The sequence below is a fragment of the Euprymna scolopes genome, chromosome 9, assembly GCF_053919585.1.
Source record: "Euprymna scolopes isolate OS-2025 chromosome 9, ASM5391958v1, whole genome shotgun sequence".
Classification (NCBI taxonomy): domain Eukaryota; kingdom Metazoa; phylum Mollusca; class Cephalopoda; order Sepiida; family Sepiolidae; genus Euprymna; species Euprymna scolopes.
This window is the reverse complement of record NC_136490.1, coordinates 33,224,413-33,249,426: the sequence shown is the minus strand read 5'-3', so window position 1 is coordinate 33,249,426 and position 25,014 is coordinate 33,224,413. Positions and strand designations below refer to the sequence as shown.

At 34.3% G+C, this 25,014-nt stretch overlaps 1 protein-coding gene across 3 annotated transcripts in view; it reads right to left on the bottom strand.

Annotated features, from left to right (window-relative positions):
• Positions 1–24,148, bottom strand: part of LOC145284486 (UTP--glucose-1-phosphate uridylyltransferase-like) — a 302,604-nt gene extending 278,456 nt beyond the window's left edge. For all 3 annotated transcript variants that reach the window (XM_080133353.1, XM_080133352.1, XM_080133350.1), the window contains exon 1: positions 23,757–24,148. Coding sequence is in view for 1 of the 3 variants with exons in the window: in XM_080133350.1 (XP_079989476.1) it covers positions 23,757–23,783 (27 nt within the window). In the remaining 2 variants the exon portion in view is untranslated. The remainder of the gene's footprint in view (positions 1–23,756) is intronic.
• Between the last annotated feature and the right edge of the window lie 866 nt (positions 24,149–25,014).

Here is a 25,014-nt window from a genome sequence, read left to right as displayed (position 1 = left end):
ATAGATATATTTTAAACATTCATAGAAAAATGTTTTGTGGTTATATGGGAAAAAAATGTTATGTGGTTATATGGGAAAAAAAATGTGACCGAGCGTTTGAAGTTTTCTTCTTTTTGTTTAATTGTTCTTTTTGCTTTCACAAATATTTTTTCAGCAGAACATTTCAAGCACTCGAGACAGACATTGCTGCTATTTCGTTTGTACTATGTATTATCCTCGCCACAAAAGAGATGATAAATATCATTATTTGTCAAAATATTTAAGGTTATATGCATGGATAGTTTTCTTTCATTTACTGGATGAAGAAAAGAATGTTCCTTTGTTACTTTACCAATTTAAACACCATAAGAGTTAGTACCATTTAGATACAGGGTGGAACAATACAGTTGTCACCCTAAAGAAAACAACACTACAGCCTTATTGTAAAACGTTTATTGAAAAAAATCCATTCAGATAACTTGATTATGTAGTAGAGCTGATATCTATTCAATGTAGCCGTCTTCAGTCTCAATCACATTCTTGATACAGGTCCAGAACTGGGAGCATGCCTTTTCCACAAGTGACGGTGGGAGCTCGGCGAATACTCGGCGAATGGCAGCGATCAGGCTGGCTTTGGTGTTATGGGAGGTCATGTTGGTGATTATCTTGACGTATGACCAAACATAGTAGTCCAGCCGGTGTTGACTTTCAAGACAACTTTGAAGATGTGAGGTGGTATGATGTGACCCTGGCTTGAAACCACACCAAAGATCATAACTGTGGGTTGTCCGACGCGTTATGCTGTGGCCTCAAGTGTTGAACCATACCGATTTGTATTTTGAGGGTGCTGACTATGGTCCTGTTGTCATAACTTGGATCGGTAGAGAGCATCACATCTCCAATTTCGCTCGTTGAACATTATGTCATTTTATTATTATTTGTATTAAGTTGGCATTCATCTGGATTTCTATTACAATTTTTTCTTCTACCTTATCTATTTTCACCGATTTTATTTAATTTTCCATTATCTTTTAGTTAAGTTATTTGATGTAGAAAATGATAATTTTACTGTGTTCTTGTTAATAATTTTCCCGTATTTGCTTCCCGGAAGAGTGGGATGAATTTTTGTCAGTAATTTGGTAAAATTCCTTCTGAATGTTATTTTTTATGTTCACTAAAAGATGGATTAAACCAGAGTTGGGTCTTCCATCTGTTTTTCTTTCTTACTACTTCTTCTTTTGGATGAAATGCTAGTTCTGTATTGCCATTTTTCTTTTAGGTCGGTGTAAAAATGTTTTTTATCAGATATATACACACATCAAAAAATGACATTATTTTTGCACCAACCTAATAATTTATTTCCTTATCTTTAGTTCTACTGTTACTATTTCCTTTTCTAGATCTGTTCATGGCCATGTTATATGATATAACATTTGTTTTTTTTTTTTTAATTTATTTTAACTTCATTAACTCCTTCTTGATTCATATGTACTGTAATTAATTTGTCCGTTGTGTCCTGATCTAGCTAATGCTTGATTATAGTATCCTTTATTTTTATTAAATAATTGTTCATTTTTTCGATAGTTTAGAAATTCTTCTTGAAATGCTTGATTGCCTTTTTATAGATTCAGGATCATTGAATTTATAATCTATATAGAATAAAGTGATGTTAGGTTTATGGTAAGGTTCAAATATGCAACTGTCGATGTTAAACGTCACGTCTAAGAAGTTCAATTTTATGATTTATATCTATTGTTACTTTTAGGTTCATTTCACTAAAAATAAATGATTAATTTTCTGTTTAGTTTTCTCCAATATTCTATTATTTGAGGTTAAAAAAGCAATGCGTCATCTTCAGGTCAATCCTGGATTTTTTGTTTAATTCATTTAAAATGTACAGACCTACCATATTTGTTACTTGTGCAGAATCTGGGAATCTCACTTTGAGATTCATGATTTCCTTGTCAATAATCTATTGCCATATCTAATCAGGGTTCTTCTTGCTAGTTTTATTATTTTTAATTCTGGTTTCGTAATTTTTGTTTCCTTTTTTGATCATTTCAAGGTCTTTTCTTCGGAGAAATCAATTAACTTAGGAAAAACAGTACTTACAACCATAGAATTAAATGTAACGAGAATAATACTCATCAACCAGTGTCAAAACGTTAATTAACCATACTAATAGTTAGGTAATCATGAATCAGTATAAAATAAAGGTAAAAATACACACACAGACACATAAGAAATCTTATTGATGGGAAAAGAGAAAATCAAGAGTGGAGTGGAGAAGAGAAAATAACTAACACTTTGTATTAATTGTGGAGAAATTTATTAGGTTGACTTACAATATTAAGCTCATTAAATTTAGTAGATGTAAGAATATTTAACAGTCAAGAGATCCAGTTAGAGTAAATAGGTTTATTAAAGATATTACTAAATTAGTATTAATAATATAACACAGAGTAAATAGAAAGTATCTGTTGGAAAAAAAATCTAAAAAAATAACTTTTATAACATACTGGAAGGATTAAGCCACTTAAGTTCAATAATCTGACTAATATTTGATCAAGGAGACATGCATAGCTAAATACTAATCAAATATAACCAGGAGGAAATATGGAGAAAGAATGGATAAGTAGTCATAATATTAGACTTAAATTAGCAAATTACATACAAAATGCTAAATTAATTAGAATGGGTTAGCTAAATAGGATAACCTAAGGAAAGAATAAATGACTTCAGATTCAGTCAACTGAAATTCCATTCAAGTAAAAAAAAAGAAAGGTGAATAAAATTCTGAGATATTGAGTTTGCCAATAAGATTAAAATAGAAAGAAAGAATAATTTTATTTCAAATAATTAAAATTTAAAAACTTAGCGCACATAACGTAAATAATGTTAATATAAGAAAATATAATTTAAATACATATACATATAACAAATCATATTATAATTAGTTACGATGCTAACAAAATTTGTGGAAGCAATTTAAATTCAACTATCAACGAAGCCTTCAGATCGGTTGCATGAATTATGTTAGTTGTCCAAAATGGTGTTTTTTCCTAAATTTTTAAAGTAAACATCTGATGAGTACGACTACATATGCAGCAATAACATAATTTTGGAGACTTGTTAGTCGCAATAAAAAACAATATTGTAATGGCTACCTTTTGGAAAGCAACAATTGACCAACTGAGAAAACTTGATATTTGGAAATTATATATATATATATATATATATATATATATATATATATATATATATATATATTGGAAAGAGCATAAAATTTCACATTGACCCTGAAAATATTGTAAAAATTGAACCAATAGAAAAATTTTGATAGATTTTTTAAAATCAAAAATAGAAAAAAAATTCACTCGTAAAATTCAATTGATTTCATACGTAAAAAAAATGGCTAGTTGAACGCGCACCGGCACTTTGTAAACACTGTTTTTTTTTAAAATAAAAAATAATATTTCTATTATTTTTAAACAACTTTAATAGTTTATTTTGGGAGTATATTCCATACAGAAAATAAACGGGTTTGTATTATTATTTGTTATATATTTGTTTTTTTTACAACTTTTTCGAATCTATGTGTACAGTAATACAATCCCAAAAATTCCCCTCAAATTCCGATACACCTAAAACATGGCTGTTAGCGATTATAAAAAAAAAAGGAAAAAAAGAAAGAAAAGAAGGCTCGTTCGCTAAGAGGAACGTGCTTGTAAAAACAATAAATAATAAATGCAGTAATATTAATAGTAACACAATTAACAATAAAGATGATACTAGTAATAAAAGTAATAGCATTAAAAATAGTTAGTCAATGTAGGAATTTTATACGGTACGATATGGGTCTATAAAAATTATATAACAATAACATTAAATATCAAATCACAGTAAACATAAGAAAAATATATTTTTATCGAATAGCTATAAAATGCAGATGTAGATATACGTATGCACAGAACAAACACTGAAACTGCTAGTAATACTAGAAGCAAACGGAATAACAGCTGAAGTATAAACGGTATTAAACCTAATACCATTATTTAGCAATGTAAACCCTTTTTCGGTACGGAGACCAAGAAACCATATAACAGTTTGCCGTATGAAGAAAACATCTAGAGAAGAAAATGTACAATTACGGACTAAGTATCAGTGTTGTCAACTGAGATTTTCAAAACCCGCTAGATTAGGGGACATAAAATCTCCAGAAAATCGCTAGATTTTTTACTTTTCGTAACCGAGATTTTGAAAACCCGCTAGATTAACAACAAAAAAAAAAAAATCTCCAAAAAAAGAAACACTTTTTTTAGACATGAATTTCAAGATAAATTCAATTTTTACGGTATCTTTTGTTTATTAAATTGTTAGGTAAAAGTTCAGAATAATTAACAAAAAAGCCCATCCTCCCACGTTAAGAATAGGTTTCTAAATAATAAATAATAACGTTATTATTTCAGTGCAATCAGTATTCTGCATAAGTACCATACATTTTTTTGTTTTTTTTTTCATAGGCATCACCATTTATCAAGGCTCAGGGGCCACTCGAGGAGACGGGTTAAAGAGTGTACAGTAGTCAATTGGACAATATAGTAATTGTCAGTAATGAAAATTCAGTAAATTTGTTAACTTAAGGTGAACGGCTTATCAAGAACTTGTTTACATTGGACTTGAAGACAACCATATTGTAGTCAGCTGGAAAGCAGGAAAACGGAAGACAGTTTCACAGGCGTGCAGTTCTAAGAAAGAAGATTTGTTCATGGAATCTACGTTTAGGTTTAGACACAGATAAAAAGTGGGGAGAATTATTGATAGTGTTTTCAGCTAGACGAGTGTTTCTTGTGAAAGTTTGACGAGGGGGGCACCATAGATTGAAGTTCAGTCGAGCACTTGCCATAAAAATAACGATAAAGCAAAGACAAACTTGCTACATCTCTTCTGTGAGAAAGGTTGCAGGGAAGAAAAAAGGACATCACCTATGAGGCTACGGTCTATTTTGAACTCTATCAAGGCAGGATAAGTCCTTTCTAGCAGCTCCTGCCCAGATGTGGCAACAATATTCCATCCTTGGACCTACCTGGCTCTTATATAGATAGAGAATTGCATCAGCAGTGAGATATCTACTGGATCGATAGAAGGATCCTACCATTTTTCCAGCAGCCTTGGCAACAGATTTGATGTACATGTTCCATTTCAGATCAGGAGTTAAGGTCAAGCCCAGAAGCTTGTCAAAACATGAGGCATCCCCAAGACGAGACCCATTCATTTCAACTGATGCCAGATGGGGATCAGAGCGTTGATGATGTAAAGATATAAGCTTGGTTTTAGACGCATTAAAAGTAACCAGCCACTCCTTTCCCCATTGTACCACGTGCTCAAGATCAGAGGAGAGAGAATCGAACAGAACTTGGTTGTTTACCGTCTTAGATGTGCTACCATAGATGGTAGTGTCATCAGTATAAATGTCTACGAATGATGCAAGGATGTGATTTGGAAGATTATTAATGTAAATCAGGAAGAGAGTTGGGTCTAGAATGGAACCCTGAGGTACTCCAGCATTAATACTGTGAGCTTCTGATTTCTGACCATCAACTACTACTCTTATGACCCTATCAGAAAGAAATGATTTGATAATTGAGAAGACATTTCTAGCTATACCATAGCTGGAGATCTTGTGAAGTAAACCTTTATGCCATACCCTATCAAAGGCTTTTGATATGTCAGGAGCAATTGCCCTAGAAAGGTTGCCTCCGTCAAGAGATTCGCTAATCCTATGAGATATAACTGTAAGCACATCTGCTGTAGATCAAGCAGAACGGAAACCATATTATGTGTCACTAAGAAGGTTATTTTTGCTGATATGGTTGATTACTTCTCTATTTAACACAGATTCCAGCAACTTACTCAGGATGCACAGGAGACTTATTACTTAGATACTTATGTACTGAGAGGGAGATGACCGATCACCTGAATTCTTAAATACAGGGCAAACTGATGAGATTACCAGGGTGATGGGAAGCAATTCTCCTTAAGACAACATTTAAACAGTTTTGTATGTATGGGCGCTAGTTCTGGTTGAAGTTTTTTGAGTACTATAATTGGAATACCGTCAGGGCCGGCTGCTTTACTGGAATCAATGTTTTTGATTAGCTTGGCATAGTATGTACAGTAATACAAACCCAAACACGGGTTTGTATTACTATACACATAGATTCGAAAAAGTTGTCAAAAAACTGATATATAACAAATAAATGTTATCAAAGGCAAGATAAGTTACTTTTCTACCTAACTGGATATATTTTTTGTGTTTTTATTCAATGTAACATGTTTATTCAGCTCGAAGAACATGCAGTGTTTACTGATGTATTGAAAAATTCAAGATGGCGCCTGCCTCTCTTTAACACGGTAAGTTTGGGAAACGGTGTTATAAATAAAAAAAAACTAGACAAAATACTGTTAAAAATCCACCGAATATATGTCAAGCTATGTCACGGTAACATATATTGAGCGAGTTTTTAACAGTATTTTGTCTAGTTTTTTATTTATAATACTTTTTTCCAAACTTACCGTGTTAAAGAGAGAGTCAGGCGCCATCTTGAATGTTCCAATACATCGGTAAACACTGTATGCTTTTCGAGCTGAATAAACATGTTACATTCAATAAAAACACGAAAAATATATCCAGTTTGGTAGAAAAGTAACTTATCTTGCCTTTGATAACATTTATTTGTTATATATTTGCTTTTTGACAACGTTTTCGAATCTATGTGTACAGTAATACAAACCCTAAAAAAAATAATTTTGCTAAAAATAAAGAATAAAAAATGCTAGTTAAAAAATGATATAAGCCTGAATTAACGTATCTTGACGATAAAAAAATGAAACAAACAGGGCCACAAGACCGCAAGTTAGGAATCCTATTTCCAGATTTTTATCATTGACTCTTCCAGTTTAATTTGTATGTTCTCTTATTGGTACATCCTGAACCCTTATCTATTTTGAAGTGTTCACTTCGCACCTACTTGGCAAAATTTACAGTTGAATATTAAAACACTGAACTTTTTTTTAGACTTGTTTTGACCTGGCCGCTGTTAGCTGTGTATATCTTACTAATTAATGCTGGCGTTTTTTTTTTTGTTGTTTTTGTTTTTTTTTTGTTTTTTTTTTCCGGTTTCAATTTCTTCAAAACCAAATCTCCAGATTTTAGAGGAAAAAACCGCTAGCCGCTAGATCCAAAATTTACCCGCTAGATTTCAAACGAACTCTCCAGATTTAGCGGGGAAACCCGCTAAATTGGCAACCCTGCTAAGTATGACTGTGATAAAAAGACCCGGTGATTTTGGGGTTTGTGGGAGGAGTAAATCTAAAGAGGGGAAAATATTTGCTACTACCTACAAAGAGCGTCAAATATAAAGTTTGTAGAATGGAGATGAAATGTGCGTATTTTAGTTTGAGAAGACGCTGAAGTATTAACTATGAATCGTGAGTGCGAAATTATTTGTATATGACTGGCCTCTTTGATTTCCTATAAGTTCGATAGGTAGAGGGGGAAAATGTCATCATTTTATTACACACACACACACACACACACACACACACACACACACACACACACACACACACACACAATATATATATATGTATATAATTATTTTTTTACTATAATAATTAAATACCTACAGACACTAGTGTTTCATCCTTTCGGGAATCTTCAGTGCAGGAGGGTATCACGATTAATACCAGTCGAACGATTTGAACCCCCGCACGCAACACGAGACATCTCTGGCTCGATTAGCGGAGACCTAATCCATTCGGCTATCATTAACCACGTGAAATAACGTTGAATTTAAACATCTTAATTTTAAATGTTCATTTACGCCAGTCAGACAGTGATCTAATCGTTATACGATGATCTATGCATGAGAGCTAAATTGATATATATATATATATATATATATATATATATATATATATATATATATATATATATATATATATATATAAAATGGTCGATCATGGATATTAAAAAATCCTACGACCCAACCTCCAAGACCTGCTCACTTTGCACTACTGAAAAATTTAGGATCCTTCAGGCTATCAATAACCCATCCATAGCCTGTATGAATATTAAAAACGAAATCTTCAGACAATGTCCCCACAAAAGAAAATTCCTCCTCGCCAAATGGCCTAACAATAGCATAACTTAACCGATTCTCACCCCATTTACACAAAGACTCCTAATTCACACAGACACCTAAATACCACATTCACCTCTCACTCTAAACCTCAAACCATCTCTCTTCTAATCATACCTCAACATTCCTCGCCACCTTACCTCCTTACTATCACACACCCTATTTACACAAAGACACCCTATTCACGCATAGACACCTAAATTCCACATTCACCTCTCATTCTAAACTCCAAACCAACTCCCTTCTACTCATATCTCAACCTTTCTCACCACCTAATATCCTTAACTTTACCATAAAAACCCCCCAATAATAAGGATAACCTTTATAGAGAAACTATTCCCCCCACAACCTTCGCATCTGATAGTTGTTAAGTCTTTTAATATTGATTAATTTCCTTTAATTATTTTAATTATCTTAAATTTCTCCATTCACTATTATTCTCTCATAATTAAAATATTAATAATTTTTTAAAAATTAAAAATTTTTTTAAAGTTCTTATTTTTTATTTATTTATTAAATTTACCTTATTTATCTTTATCCTTATTTTATTTAATTTAATTAATTTAAATGATTTAAAATTTTAAAATCATATTAATATATTCATGCCTTTCTCATTATTTATTATCGTTAATGTCCTACTTTTATTGATTGATATGGCTTTAACAGGACTTTTATATTTTTTAGAGAGTTTTCCATAGCACCCCCTTCCCCGCTATGCATGCACACACACACATACACACGAACGCACACACGCACGTACGCACGCGCACACACACACACACACACACGCACACACACACACACACACACTTTCTTTCTTAGTTTCTTCTATAATCATAATCTGTTGGCGCCGGTCTTAAAACGATATTTTTTAAATGTGAAATTCTAAGTCTTAAACGCTCGTCTAGCGTTTCTTCTATGTTCGTTCATTTTGCATTAGTTCTAGATTTTTCTTTGTCGCCGAAGAGATTATACCGATTTTCCACAGTATATTATTACTGTTTTCGGTGTATCGAAACCAATGGTACGACCTTGAAATATGTATATATAGTGTCATAATAAACATTATATATATATATATATATATATATATATATATATATATATATATATATATATATATATATATATATATATATATATATATATATATATACACCCCAAAACCTAGGGCCTTGATGGAGAAGAGACTAAAACTTGCTGCTATGGTTTCAAATGATCTGAAATAACAACAAGGGGAGACTTGATTCCAAATATTTCTCATATGTAATATCTCTCCTCTTTTGGAAATAGGGTACGATTATGAATATCTCCAGTATCAAATAATCCTTATACACTCTGAAATTTACTTTATGTATGAAAACCAAAGAGGGGAAATATTTGGAATCAAACCTCGCATTGCTGTTATTTAAGATCATTTGAAACCATAGCAACAAGGTTTAATCTCCCCTCCATCAAGGCCAAAGGCTTTGGGAAAATATCAGATATTTTGTAATTTATATGCAAAATTAAGAAAACAAATAACTATGATTGAAACATTTTTTTGACTGTAAAAAAGTGCCAAAAATAGGCTCTGGATAATGGACGATCCCCTTAATGTGCGACCTTAAGGGAAAATGTCACATAGCCCACTACACAATTTAGATCATTAGCTTTCCAACGAGTCTTCATTTGTTAAATTCTGATTAATAGTCGCTGAGATTTGGAACCTATAAATTGCCATAAAGATATATACTCGTAGCCAAATTGAATATTGTAACGTTCATATTTTTTGGTTCTATGGGACGAAACTACATAAAAATTTGCAGGCTTTTTAAAGATCATAATACTATTCTATGGTTAAAATTTCATGATAATTGGTAAAAAAAGAACGTATATTTTCAAACCAATGAAATATGCCCAAATTTGTACATATAATGTCATGGCAAACCAGCTTTAGTTTTGCTGTAGAATGAATTTTGTTTAAGGTTTTTTGCTTAGCTGTCTCCTCTGTGGCCTTGCCAGGCCACTAACATATATATATATATATATATATATATATATATATATATATATATATATATATATATATATATATATATAATATAAAGCTAAACGTCTGTGTGTGTGTCTGGTCGCGACTAGGCCACCTCCGTGGCCTTTGGGCCAAGATCAAAGTGTAGTATCTGTTCTGGCAGATGCTGCACTTGAGATGATTTGTACCAGTCGATGGAGGGGAAGCCCTCTATACTGGGACAATTATTATTTTTGGTAACCAGAGTGACCCCTTTTAGGGGAGCTGGTTTTTACCTCACATTAAAAACGGCCTTGTGCCTAATTTGCTCAGTGGGGGAGCAAATAAATACCATCTGTTCTGGCAGATACTGCAAGCAAAGACCCTATGTGGGGGCGACCCCACAGATAAGACCTTGGTCAATGTAGGGGCAACCCTTCATACCAATTGTCACTATCCAGCTCCCCTACTCCCCGGGGAGTTGGTCCCCATTTCCTCTTCGCTCCTCACATTAAAACTCGGCCTTGTGCCTAATTTGCTCGGTGGGGAAGCAAATAAATACCTGGTCACGAATAGGCTCCTATATGGTTGACTATTATAGAAAACTGATCACATATAATGATAGAAGATGTATCGAAACACAGGAATGAGTATGTTTGATCTGGCATGATGATGATTCATTAAAATTGTGAGGTCTGCATACACGCCTGGTTCACAAAGTATAGAAATAAAAAAAAATTTTAATTAAAAAAAGACGTTTACAAGTGTTCTTGATATAGATGTACATAAGAATACTTTGATAAGTATGTTTTAACTTAAATAAGGGGTGGCATAATAAAATTGTGGAGTTTGCGTTCGCGCCCTGCCTCCAAAGAATGGAAATAGGCACAAACTTTAATAAAGACTTTTCATATCTATCTGCGTAAGTATACTTTGATAATTATGTTTCAGTTTGAAGAAATATGGTATAATAAAATTATGGGGTGTTCGTTCGCGCCTGACCTCCATAGAATGGAAATATGTCACAAAGTTTAACAAGGTTTTTTAATATAGATCCACAGAATATTGTGATAAGTGTTTCAGTGTGAACAGATATGGTATAATAAATTATGGGGTTTATCTATTTTATTTTTACTTTCATCATATTTTGCTTTGGTTGTGATGTCCCCAAATTCAAAGTTATCTTTTTACAACCCTTCCTTTTCATAACCTATCACACTTTCATAAATCAGAGTCCATTTTCTGTAGGCTGTTTTTGAACCCAGTCAACGACGGGTACTTTTGCTAGTATATATATATATATATATATATATATATATATATATATATATATATATTACAAAAAAATTTGTACATTCTTACGGACTTTCGCGTTCACAGAAAAAGAGCTTACATTAGTATGCCAATCTTGGATCTTTATATATATATATATATATATATATATATATATATATATATATATATATATATATATATATATATATATATATATATATATATATATATATATATATATATATATATATATATATATATATATATATATATATATATATATATATATATATATATATATATATATATATATATATATATATATATATATATATATATATATATATATATATATATATATATATATATATATATATATATATATATATATATATATATATATATATATATATATATATATATATATATATATATATATATATATATATATATATATATATATATATATATATATATATATATATATATATATATATATATATATATATATATATATATATATATATATATATATATATATATATATATATATATATATATATATATATATATATATATATATATATATATATATATATATATATATATATATATATATATATATAAAGTCTGTAAGAATATACCAACTTTTTTGTTTTAAAAAGATGATCAGAAAAATGAATATAATATTGGTCATTGTAATGTAGTCTAGTATATATACGGGTGTGCCATGCACACGCGTACACATTAATATATATTATCAAAACAGAATTATTTTTATTTATTTGTTTACAGGGTGGGGGTGGGTAAACATTTTAAAAAAAAAAAAAAAAGAAAAAAGCTAAACGCGTGGCAAACCGAGCGACCAACATGAAAGAAAACGTCTCTCAGACATGATAGGACGCATCTACAATAAATGGAATCAAGTTTAACTAACGCTGAAAGAACGTGTAATTATTTCACTGCAAGGAGGGTTTTCAAGATGTTAATGGCTTTTCTATTGATAAAAAAGAAAATGGTTCAAGTGCCAAAAAAGTTTTTTTTTTTTTTTAATTTTGTCTGATAAAAAAAAACAAAAAAAAAAACGAACTTATTTTAAAATTTGTTCTTTGGATTATTCGGATTACTGTTCTCATCTTAGTTGTTATTTTTACAACATTTCAGCCGAGGAAATCTCCGACCTTCTTCGGGTATATCTTTTTGAAATTTTGAATACTTATATGAGTTTGTATTGCGGTTTCTGGCTTCGGATAGTGTAGTTTTGGTGATAGTAACGCCTTTGAAAAGTGACAAGAACAACGCTAACAATTAATATATGCGGAGTTAAATCGATGAATGAAAAATAAATATTATGAATAGGTCAAACATAAATATAAGATAAAAACATAAATATTATGAATGGGTTACTAGTTAGCAAGTGCTAACCGGACAACGGGGATTTTGGAATTAAAGCAAGAAAACATGAATTAACGAACAAGATATATTTAGATTAACAATTTTACAGAGATTTAAAATATACTTTGAAAGAGCAAGTTTATTGAGAAGTTTTAAAGTTCTTAAATAAGAAGTTGACCAAAGCGCCAGAAAGTTTGTTTCAACGTTCAATTATGTGTATGTACGTGCATTAGTTTACCTTCTAGGTGGCTTTCATCGTGGCGCATTCTAGTCTTCTAGGATGAGCATTGTTAATGTAGAGAGTTAAGGTTTATCTTGACAAACTTGGAAATATTTTTGCCAAACTCAGGAATCTGCGCAGAATTTCGAATGGGAGTATTTACTTAATCGACGGGGATAGAAGTCTTTACCTGCACTGAGAATTGAACCTTCAACCTCCAGAAGAGTGTCACTTTTTTTTACCAAGGAGTTACCACTTATCAAAGCCCAGAGACTACTTGAGGATAAGGGTTATTGCGTGTACAATAGTCAATGGGACAATATCATAATAATCGTTAGTTGTGGGAATTGAGTAAATTGGATTACTTAAGGGGATGGCTCATCAAGAACTTGTTCATATTGGACTTGAAGACAACGATACTGTAGTCAGCTGGAAAGCAGGAAAACGGAACAGACTTCTATAGGTGTGCAGTTCTAAGAAAGAAGCTTTGTTCATGGAATCTACATTTAAGTTTAGGCACAGATAGAGAGTGGGGGAAATTATTGATAGTGGTTTTAGCTAGACGAGTGTTTTTTGTGAAAGTCAGGCCAGAGGGGCCCACAGATTGGAGCTCAGACGAGCACTTGCCATGAAAATGACAATAAAGTAGAGACAGGCTTGCAACGTCTCTTCTGTGGGAAAGAGGTTCCAGGGAAGAGTAAAGGGCATTCCCCACTAGGTTACGAAGTCTATTTTGAACGCTGTCAAGGCAGGATAAACTGCTTCTAGGAGCTCCTACCCAGATGTGGCAACAGTATTCCATCCTTGGACGTACTTGGCTCTTATATAGGTAGAGAATTATATCAGCAGTGAGATATCTACTAAAATGGTAGACCGATCCCACGATTTTTCCAGCAGCCTTGGCAACGGATTTGATATACATGCTCGATCTCAAATCAGGAGTAAAGGTCAGACCTAGAAGCTTATCAAAACATAGAGTCTCCCCAAGACGATAGTCATTCATTTCAATTGATGCCAGACGGGGATCAGAGCTTGACTAGTTGGTGACGAACGTACTCTCCGGTTGTCCGTCTCTGACTGACTTCGTCAACCAGTCCTCGTTGGAAGTAACGTCATGGATAGAAGTGATGTCATGGAATATTTCATTATTCCAGGCAGAAGGGGTGCATCCCCAACACCCGCCTCCCAGGCTTTTTGTCCATAAAAGCTATTACTTCTTTCATTTAGGATCGATCATTAGTGGATTGGTGACCTTTCTTTTCCAAATTAACTGTCATTGTTCAGGTGTTGTTTGGGGATGTTGGAGATCAAATGTCTCGAAAATAGTGTTGATCGGTTCTTCCTCCAACAATGGTGTATTGCTGGTGTTATCTGCGTGACATCCTTATTGGTTTTGGTGACGTTTATGGGTATATTTCGGTCCTTGGACGATATATACTATATCACAGACTCTCTTACTGATCGTACCCACATCCTAGAATGAGGTGCTATTTTTGTAACTTTTGAAGAAAACTCTTTCTCCTGGCATGAAACGTTTACTAAGTATGCAAGTGGTCACTTGTGGTCTTGACTATTTTGGTAAGAGTTTGTCAAAAACAGATCTCACTTTTCCGTACAAACATAGTTTCTGCCAATGAAGCCACTGTTAAGATTAGGTGTAATCCTATACACGGGTAGGAAGTGTTGAAGGGCTTCATCTGTTGGGGTACCTTGAGCCTTCTTCAGTGTTCTTTTGAGAGTGTCCATAAAGCATTCCATTTGCCAATTCGATCCAGGGTGATATTGGGAGGGGGGGTGATGTTTTTAATTTGAAACATGTCGCAAACACTTTTTAAACTCTGCAGACGTGAACTGAGTTCCATTGTCGCTCACGATGCAGTCTATTACACTGAAAAGAGCAGACAGTTCATGTAGGAAATTCGTCAGTCTTTTGCATCTTAATACCTGAGACCACTTGGTGTAGCTATCGACTACGATTAAGTAATAGAGGTCATTGAGTGGACCTGCAAAGTCAATATGAATTCTAGACCACAGCTGGTCAGTCTTCGGCCAGGGTTTAAATGTAATGGGTGGTGCTTTTCAGCAAGGGCGCAACCTGTGCAAGAGTCTATCATCTCCATGGTGTCTTTGTCCATGTTAGACCAGTAGATGTAGCTTCTCATCAAGCCCTTCACTTGTTTTCTTCCAGGGTGTCCCAGGGAAAAAAGTAGAATTTATTTCTGGAGACTTTTTGGAATCACCACTCTTTTGCCATATAGTAAGACTACGTCACAAAGCAAGAACACTTCAGGAACCTTGTCGTCCTTCATGGCGATCTTGTTTTTGATGTTGCAAATGAAGTCATCCTTATCTCTTTTAATTTCAGGTAAGGATACCTGAAGCTCTCTAAATGTGTTGCCTATGATTGTTTTTATTTCACAGTCAGTACGAAGAGCAGCAATGATGGAATCCTCAAAAGGTTCTCTTTCCATAGGTATCAGTCTATATAGACTATCAGCATAGCTAATTTGTTTTGATGACAAGTACTCCAGTCTAAAATTATATTCCAGTAAGATTGTACACCATCCCAGCAGTCTATTGGCAGTATAGGTCGATAAGCCTTTTTGGATCCGAATATCGTAAGCAACGGCTTATGGTCAGTTTGCAATATAAAATTTCTGCCATGTAAGTCTTTATGAAATTTTGTTATTGTGAATATGATACTTAGCACCTCCTTTTCGACCTACGAGTACTGTCTCTTGGCTGGTAATAGCGTTCTGGATGCATGGGTGATCGTTACTATTATTTTCAGCTTTAAATCATAGTGTATAAGAAAAAGATCCTATGTTAAAGTATCCTTGACTTTTTCATATGCCGCTTGACATTCAGGCATCCAATCTTTTCTTTCTTAAATAATTCATTTAGTGGGGCACACAAGTCGTGCATGTTCTTTATGAAGATTTGGTAGTAGTTAGCCAGTCCCAGAAAGATTTGGAGTGCTTGCACATTATCGGTAGTAGGCATATTCTTTATAGCTTCTCAACGTCAAGGTGTCTACCATTTTTATCAATTATGTGACCTAGGTATTTTATCTCGTTCATTAGGAAGTCACACTTAGCTTCTTTCACTTCAAAATCGAAGCTTTGAATTCTTTTAAAAACCTCACGTATGTGTTTGCAATGCTCGCCTGTGGATTTACTGGCAATGACAATGTCTTCCAAGTAGGTGTAAGTGAAGTCAAGAACGTCGATCATAGTGTCCATGACCTGCTGGAAGATCGCAGAAGATACTACCTTGACTCCGAAAGCTAACCTCTCAAACTTGTGGAGTACTCTGTGCATATTGATGTAGAGAAGTTTATAACATTCCTCCTCAATGGGGATCTATAAATATGCATCACTTAAATTCACTTTAGAAAATATTTTACCACCCTTTAGTTTGTTGAATACCTCCTCTGGTGTGGAGAGAAGATAGTGGTAATCTTTTAGAGCTGCATTCAGGCCCGTGGAGAAATCTACACGTACATGAATCTGATTGGTCTTTTTGGTCACATATACAGTAGGGGCTACCCAATCACTGGTGCTCACTTTCGATAGTATTCTTGCCTTTTGTAGTCGATCCAGTTCCTTATCGATTTTCTCAGTTGCCGCATACGGGACGCTTCATTTCTTCTTGAAAATGGGTAGAGCGTTTTCCTTCAGTTCAAAGCTAGCTGTAGCCTTGGTGCATCTTCCGAGACCCGCAAAGAAAAATTCTAGAAATTTTTCCTTTAACTCGTCCTTCAATCATTGTGCCTCCATAGACGAGTCCTCTACCTTATGGCAGAATTTGTTCATAGATTGGTCCCACAATTCAAATCGCTCCATCCAATCTGTTCCAAGGAGGTTTTCGGATGTCTTATGTAAATAAACTTTCACTTTTTTGGTAGTGCCATTTAACGTCACAAGAAGTGTCAGCTCTCCCTCAAATTTTACTTAATCGCCTATCACTGCTGAAGCTAACTTATTTGTCTCACTCATAGTTGGTTTCTTCAATCTTTTCTGTGTAGGTTGATAATGGACAGGTCTGAGCTGGAGTCCAACTGTAACTCCACTATCTTATTGAGGATGGTGACAGTGACGTATTTCCACCAGTTCTTCTCCGCTTCCCTTTCAGATCTTGTTCGTCAGACCCTGCTGTTTTTGTTCTTTTTGCCGCACTCATTGCATGTTTTGTTTTTTTTTAAAAACATCTAACGGACCAATTTTGTCCGCCACAACAATTGCATGGCCTTGTGAGCAAATCAGGTTTGAAGATGGAATGCCCGCTCTTTAGTTGTGCCTAGTTTTTCTTCTTGTTTGTTTTTTTCCCCATGAGAGTAATCCTTTGGTCTGAAACTAGTCCTTCACATGTATGACATGCCTGATTCCTTGATGTTTCGTGAGTCATTCTTTACACTAACTACATGTTAGTAATCCTCAGCCAACTTCTGGAGAGTAAGCCCTTGTTCACTTTCTAGTCTAGATAGGACTCATCATCTTATCTCTGCGTTATTTGCCGAGATGAGACCCCGGGTCAAAAATCAAATATTTGAAATCATTCGCTGATAATTCAGCTAGCTGAAAGACATCACTGTGTTTGTTAACAATAGATGTGAAGGTGAGATAGTCTTCATCTTCATGTTTTACTAGGTTGAAGCACTTCCATCTTTTGTGAAAAAGTGTTGTATTAAGACTGAATGGTTCAGATAAGAGCTTGACCACTTCAGAGAATTCCAGCTCGCTCGTCTTCTTGGGTAGAATATAGTCAATGAACTTACTGTGTTCTGTGGCCCCTAGCTTCAATAGAAGTAGGCTGACCTTTTTGGCATTGCTCCAGTCTTGGTAGTCATCAGTGTATAAGTCTTTGTAGCTCCTATAAAAAGCATTAAATGTTATATCCTGCTTGGGCACGTAATTAAGCGTATCAATGGAATTCCATATGATGTTTTGGAAAAATGTGGTGCTGTCATGACTGTGTCTTTGTGTTTCTTCTGTTGAAGTAGAAATTTCTCGTCTTGTTCCTTCTGTTGGAGAAACAATTTCTTCAACATATGTTGCTGCTGTGCTTTTTGTTGCATTGGTTTTTAAAACTTTCCTCCATCTTTTGCTGGTGATCCATTTCAGCCCTTAGAAATTGCATAATTATGGCCTTGAAATCTTCCATACTGGATATCCTTTCCAGGCGAACGTCAAAAAAATTATTTTTCCGTTTTTTGAAACAGCGAAACAAAAATCTCGAAGGGGCAAAAAAAAAAAAAAGAAAATGTCCTTTCTTTATTTTGTATGGATGTAAAGGCTGTCAGGTCTCACTTGGTATTTCTGTATACAAAACTTTAAAGGCAAACTAAAGTGGGGAAAAAAATTTTTATTTTTCCAAAACATTTAGTGCAACAAAAATGGCTTCTAAGCCCTTTAACAAGGAAGAGGAAAAAGAATATTTGCAAGTCGTCAAAAAAAAAAAAAAAAAAAGGAAAAAAAACTGTTCATTTTGAAAACGGGCCGTCAACTAGCAATAAGAAGGCATTTCACAAAATTCAAACGATAGAAAGTTGCATTTGAAATGAGTTAAAAACTTATTTAATCTGAAAAGGAAACACTAGATAAATGGATAGTCCTTAATTAAGGACTATCCATTTATCTAGTGTTTCCTTTTCAGATTAAATAAGTTTTTAACTCATTTCAAAGTGTTTTTAACATATTTTATTAACTGTTTGCTCATATTATAAGCTCTATTTCCTATTTGGTTTTATCAAACTTTTATATCTGGCTGAGATAATTTTATAAATATTAATTCTTTAATATTTATAATTTACTTTAATTTTACCATCTTGGATCATTTTGGTAAATTCAATTGTAATTTTCATTTTATATATATATATATATATATATATATATATATATATATATATATATATATATATATATATATATATATATATATATATATATTGTTTGATAAGATCGCTCCATGATAACATGACAGCCGCGGTCTTCTTCGAGGGTGACATGTCTGACAACTTCCCCGTATGCAGTGGAGTCAAGCAAGGTTGTGTGTTGGCTCCCACAGTTTGGCATCTTCTTCTCAGTTCTTCTGCACCACGCTTTTGGAAATCACAAGGACGAAGACAGTGTGTTCCTTCATACTCGCTCTGATGGAGAACTTTTTAACTTGGCTCGCCTACGCGCCAAAACCAAGATTCGAAAAGTCCTAATACTTGAGCTGCTGTTTGCTGACGATGCTGCATTGGTCTTGCACTCTGCAAGTGGACTCCAGCGGCTGCTTGACAAATTGAGCGCTGCTTGTGCGGAGTTCGCACTGGTAATCAGTGTGAAGAAGACAGTTGTGATGCACCAGGGTGACGCATCACCAATCACCATCAATGGCCACGAACCAGAGACTGTTGAGAACTTTGCGTATCTTGGATCCAACATCAACAAGGGAGTATCCATTGAAAAGGAGCTACAAACACGCATAGGTAGAGTAGCGTCTACTTTCAACCGACTACGTGAAAGAGCATGGTTCAATAAATACCTCACTTCTCGCACAAAATACCGCATCTACGAATGCTGTGTTCTGAGTACCCTACTGTATGGAGCAGAGACTTGGACCATGTATGCTCGTCATGAAAAAAGACTGAACGTCTACCATCTCCGATGCTTGCGACATATCATGGGCATCAATAGGTGGGATAGAATCACCAACGAAGAGGTGCTAAGACGTGCCGGCAGCCGCTCCTTGTTCCAGACACTCAAGATACGACGATCACGCTGGCTTGGACACCTGCGTAGAATGCCCGATGGCAGTCTCCCTAAGAATATCCTCTACAGCGAACTGACAAATGGATCAAGAAGCCACGGTCGCCCAGTGCTGTGCTTTAAAGACATGGCCAAACGGGATCTGATTGTTCTTGGCATCAATGTGAATGTGTGGGAGGAGCTAACCGAAGATAGACCAGCATGGAGGAGTGCCTTGAGTAAGGGTGGCGAAGGATTTGAGAACCTTTGGTTCGAGAGGCTGGCGTAGAGAAGACAAAACTAATGACTATGTTTACTGTTGCTTGCATTAATCTTTCGTAGATTGCTTGCCATTATATATATATATATATATATATATATATATATATATATATATATTAGCAGACCGCCCGGTGTTGTCAGATTGTAAAATATGCTTTAATATTTAATATGATATAATAATTTATGCAGATTTCGTATTCATAATTATAGAGCAAATTCTCTATTGATTATTTATATTGTATCTAATATGTGTAGTAGTGGAAAAGGCATGCTCAAAGTTTCGGACCTGTATCGGGGCAGTGATTGAGGCCACATTGAATAGATATCAGCTCTTCCCCCCCCCCCCACACTTTAACACGTAAAATGACAGTATTTACAGATTTTTGAGTTCATTGAAAACGTATATTACATTCAAATAGTTTTCTGGATATTAAGACATTTTTTCCAGTGCTTTAAAAATGTCAATGGCGTTCGCCACATGGGGAGGAGGGATGTTTTGTATCACGTTCGCCACATGTGGCGGAGGAGGGGGGTTGTAACACGTTCGCCACATGCGGAGGAGGGGGTGTTTTATAACATGCATGCGCATTAGTACTTTTCAGTTGGGAAAAATATGGCCTCCAGTAAAAACATAATGGATTACAATCGATAATAAAGGTCTTAATATCCAGAAAAGTTTTCTGAGAAAACTATTTGTCTGCCCCAAATATGAATGTCATATCCGTTTTCAGCAGACCCGAAAACCTTTGTATGTCTTCAGTTTAACAGCAAATCTTGAGGTGGAAAGAAAGCACTAGTATTTATTTATATATTTTCGATAAACGTACCTTAAGCATAATCGCGTTCATACGTCGGTTCTCATTGCATCGTCGAAGTTAAGCGACGTTTAATACTGGCCGGTACGAGACGACGGGTCATGTCTGTTATTTAAAATAACTTATTTTCCAATGATCGGGATAGGAGACCGCTTCTTGTGAATTTGATATACCCTGTAAATTTCCTCCTTTAGAGCAAAGGCAGCCTAATCCGATCAGGCCTAAAAAATATCACGCTAGTTTTTATCGGTCCGTTAAAACATGATAAAATCGCGCCCGCCCCCTGAAATAATGACTTATCAAGTTTATCGTCGAAAAATACGGTGTCATTATGTTTTAATATTATTCGTACTAATAGTTTTTTTTTTTTTTTTAAGTTAAATGTATGAATAGAAAATTAAAAAAAAAACAAAAAAAAACCTCAAACAAAACACAAAATAAAACTGTAAAAGTTGTAAGCGTAAAGCAATCCGCAGTTGTACAGTTACTACTACCGAGTCAATGACTCGTCGAGTCTCGGTATAGTATGATGAGTTTTCGGTAAAACTTGCGGAGAATGCTCTGTTTTACTGTTGTTGTAAAAATGGAACTGAAATTTAAATTTCATTCCGTCTTAATCTTTTTTTTATTGTACTCCCCCCCCCAAAAAAAACGAAAGTAATCGAAAGAATAACATTTAACAATCGTACTTTTTATTTATATAAAAAAGAAGAAAAAATAAAAATAAAATTTTATTAGCAAAACCGAAATAATTTAATTTTTAACTGAAAAAAGTCAATTTGATACACCTTTTTGGTATTTTTTTTTAATTTTATTTTATTTTATTTTATTTTATTTTTTATTTTTTTTTTTTGACATAAATCCAACTCACCGTTATTGGAAATGTCGACTTCTATAGGTTTTCGGGTATGCTTACAATGAATAAACACCCCAACCTCCCCATATTAAAAACGGCCTTCAGAATAGACACCCCCTAGCTCCCCATGTTAAGAACGGCTTTCGGAATACACCCCAACCTTGTCAGCATAACCGAAAACCTGAAAAGTTGACATGTCGAACGTGAACGATGAGTTGGACGTAATGTAAAACTGTACAGAATTTTAAACGGAACGAACTTTAAATTTCCGTTCCATTTTTACAACAACCGTAAAACAGCGCATTCTCCGCAAGTTTTACCGTTTTGTTTTGTTTTTCTTTTTCTTTTTTTTAACTTGGCATCAAAATCAAAACCAACAGGAACAATCTCTGTAATAACCTGTTTGTTCCATGTTGATTGCGCCGTGTAATGCTGATTCCGTGCAGTTAGGTCCAGGTCCACCCTTCTAGGCTTTGCCTTCTCTCTTTAAGAAACAGGTTAGCTTATTGCTAATCGCCTGAGGCGCCTCCGCCGGGGAATGCTAACGGGGCTGCAGGCTGCACATGCACCTTTTGCAGGGTCAAAGTGCTTCTGAGCTTCTCCTCTGGAGCGGAGGAGCGGAGCGGAGGAGCGGAGCGGAGGAGCGGAGCGGAGCGCGGAGCGGAGCGGAGCGGAGCGGAGCGGCGAGCGCTAACTTTCCAATCCTACTTTCCGACCTTGGTGTCACCTTTCTCGTTGTGGGAAAGAAATAGATACGACAGTACGAAATATTAAGTTTCAAACGATTGGGAAATCAATTCAACTTATTTTTCTAATTTTTGAAAAAAAAATTATTTTTTGTTGTTTTTTTTTTTTTAAACGTTTCACGTTTTTAAAAATAGTGTTAAATATGGTTTACAAAATACGCGCATTTTAAATTCGCGTTAAATTTTGTTTACAAACTGCGTGCATTTTTAAAAGAAAGTTTAGAAAGTGATTGCGTTTAAACCGAGGGTTAATTTTTGGGTAAATTTTTAGTTTACCGACACCTCGCCATTCACCTTTAATTTGTCGACTTTTAAATGTTTTCGGGTACGCTGAGAACGAATATCGCATTTATTTTTTGCGCAGATAAGTGGTTATCAATATTTGAAGACATTCAGTATCCAACGTAATCACTATTGTTTTTACTGGCGGCCATCTTGTTTCTCATTTAGGAAAAAACTCAAAAAAGAGCAAAACAGGGCCAAAACATGGGCCCTAAAACATTTTTCGGCTTCAAGGCCGAAATGACCTCCCCACCCCTTCCGGATATTTTCCCGCTTCCCGATATTGAAACGGACACTCTTTTTTTCACTTTCTTAATTACATTCATTTTCTTCACTTTCTTAATTATATTCATTTTTTTTTCACTTTCTTACTAAAATGCGCACACGCGCATAGTCACTTGACGTTTCACAAAGTGCATGAATACATGGCGGACATTTTAAATGACAAGAAATATTTTTCATAAAATAGTTTTCACTTCAGTAAAAATAGTAAAAATATTGCTGTCAGTAAGTTTTCACGAGCGGTTTATGTTTTTCGTGTTTTTTTTTTGGGGGGGGGTATTCAATTATAGAACTTGTGTATTTTAACAGGTGATTCTGTTTCCATAAGTAACGTGTCGACATTTACCGAGTAGAATACCGTTTAACATTTCACAAAAATTCTGCCCTCCACCGCCTCCTCCAAATGTAAACTAAAAAATACCAATTTTTTTTTTTAGAAAATGCATGCATTAAAAAAAAAAAGGTTTCGTTTCTGCGTACATTTTAAAAGAGGAATTGCATGCATTTAAAACAAACTTTAAATGTTGTTCTAATGCCACGTTTGTTAACAATTATTCAATTCAAGTTCCAAGTTCTTATTTTTCTTATTATCTTGATTTTAATTTTCAATCTTCAAGATGACAAAATCAAGCATTAACAAAATTTTAAATAAAATAAAATTAAAATTATATATATATAAATATTTTTACTTACATTTAAAGAGTTTGGATTTTTCGACATTGCGGAAAATGAACAGGTCAGAAAATCAACGAAGAAACTTTTTTTTTCTCTCAAAAAAAAAAAAACGTTATTCAGATTATTGTCAGACTTATTATATCGTCTTTAATGTCTTGTCATGTCAACTTCAAACGATAACAAGAGTTTTTTTTTTCTTTCTTTCTTTCTTCTTTCTTTCTTTCTTTTCCTTTCCTTTCCTTTTTTTTTTAAATTTTTTTTATTATTTTTTTAAGATTTATTAATTTATTCAATCACTGGTAATGTTATCCCTCAGGTGGAACACGACCAAATAGGTTTTAATGCTACGACTACAACACAAATCAGCTGGTTAGATTAAAGGCCAAAATTTCAACGCCACGTTTATTTATTTCTCTCTCTCTCTCTCTCTCTCTCTCTCTCTCTCTCTCTCTCTCTCTCTCTCTCTCTCTCTCTCTCTCCTTGTATTCAACATTACCCACTCCCTCTGCCTTCTACGGTAGTTAATAACACTTTAATCATTTTATGACAAGTTTTAGCTTGAAACGAGAAAATTAATCATGTGTATTTATTTTCGACCCAACCCCCTCCTTCCAGACTCATATGAGAGTGAATAGTTCTGTTCGATTTCAGGAAGTCACCCCCCCCCTCTCTCTAAGAAAGAGGGGTCAGTTTATTGCTGGTTATCTGGGATGCCCCACCGGGGAACGGTTATGGCCTCGATCAAGGCACATTTTGCATTTATCAATCATCCATTTGGAAGAAAGATGGAGGGGGGGGGGGAGCTCTACGTTCACTTTTTGGATGAAGAAGAAATACAATAAATAGTCCCATATCCCTCGTGTGGTTGATCTCCACGAGGGAATATTTAGATACGAGATCAGTTTTTAATGTATGTAAAATCTAATTTTCGAAAAAAAAAAAAAAAAGAAAAGCAGTATAACATTAATGTGGGACTGCCGCAGGGGTCGATCCTTGGGCCACTATTGTTCCTGATATTCATTAATGACCTCCCTGATAAGATTGTGTCCGAGATGAGTATTTGTGCTGATGATACCACACTCTATAACATGCATGAGGGAAAAATGGATGTCCACAAATCTAAGACAATGGCTAAATCCTTAGAAAATGACCTCTGGACCGTAGTAGAATGGGGCCGTAAATGGATGGTAACATTTAATGCTAATAAGACTAAGCTGCTCTCCTTTAACAATTACAAGAAGCGTCTCCAACCATCGTTATCCATGACAAATAACTC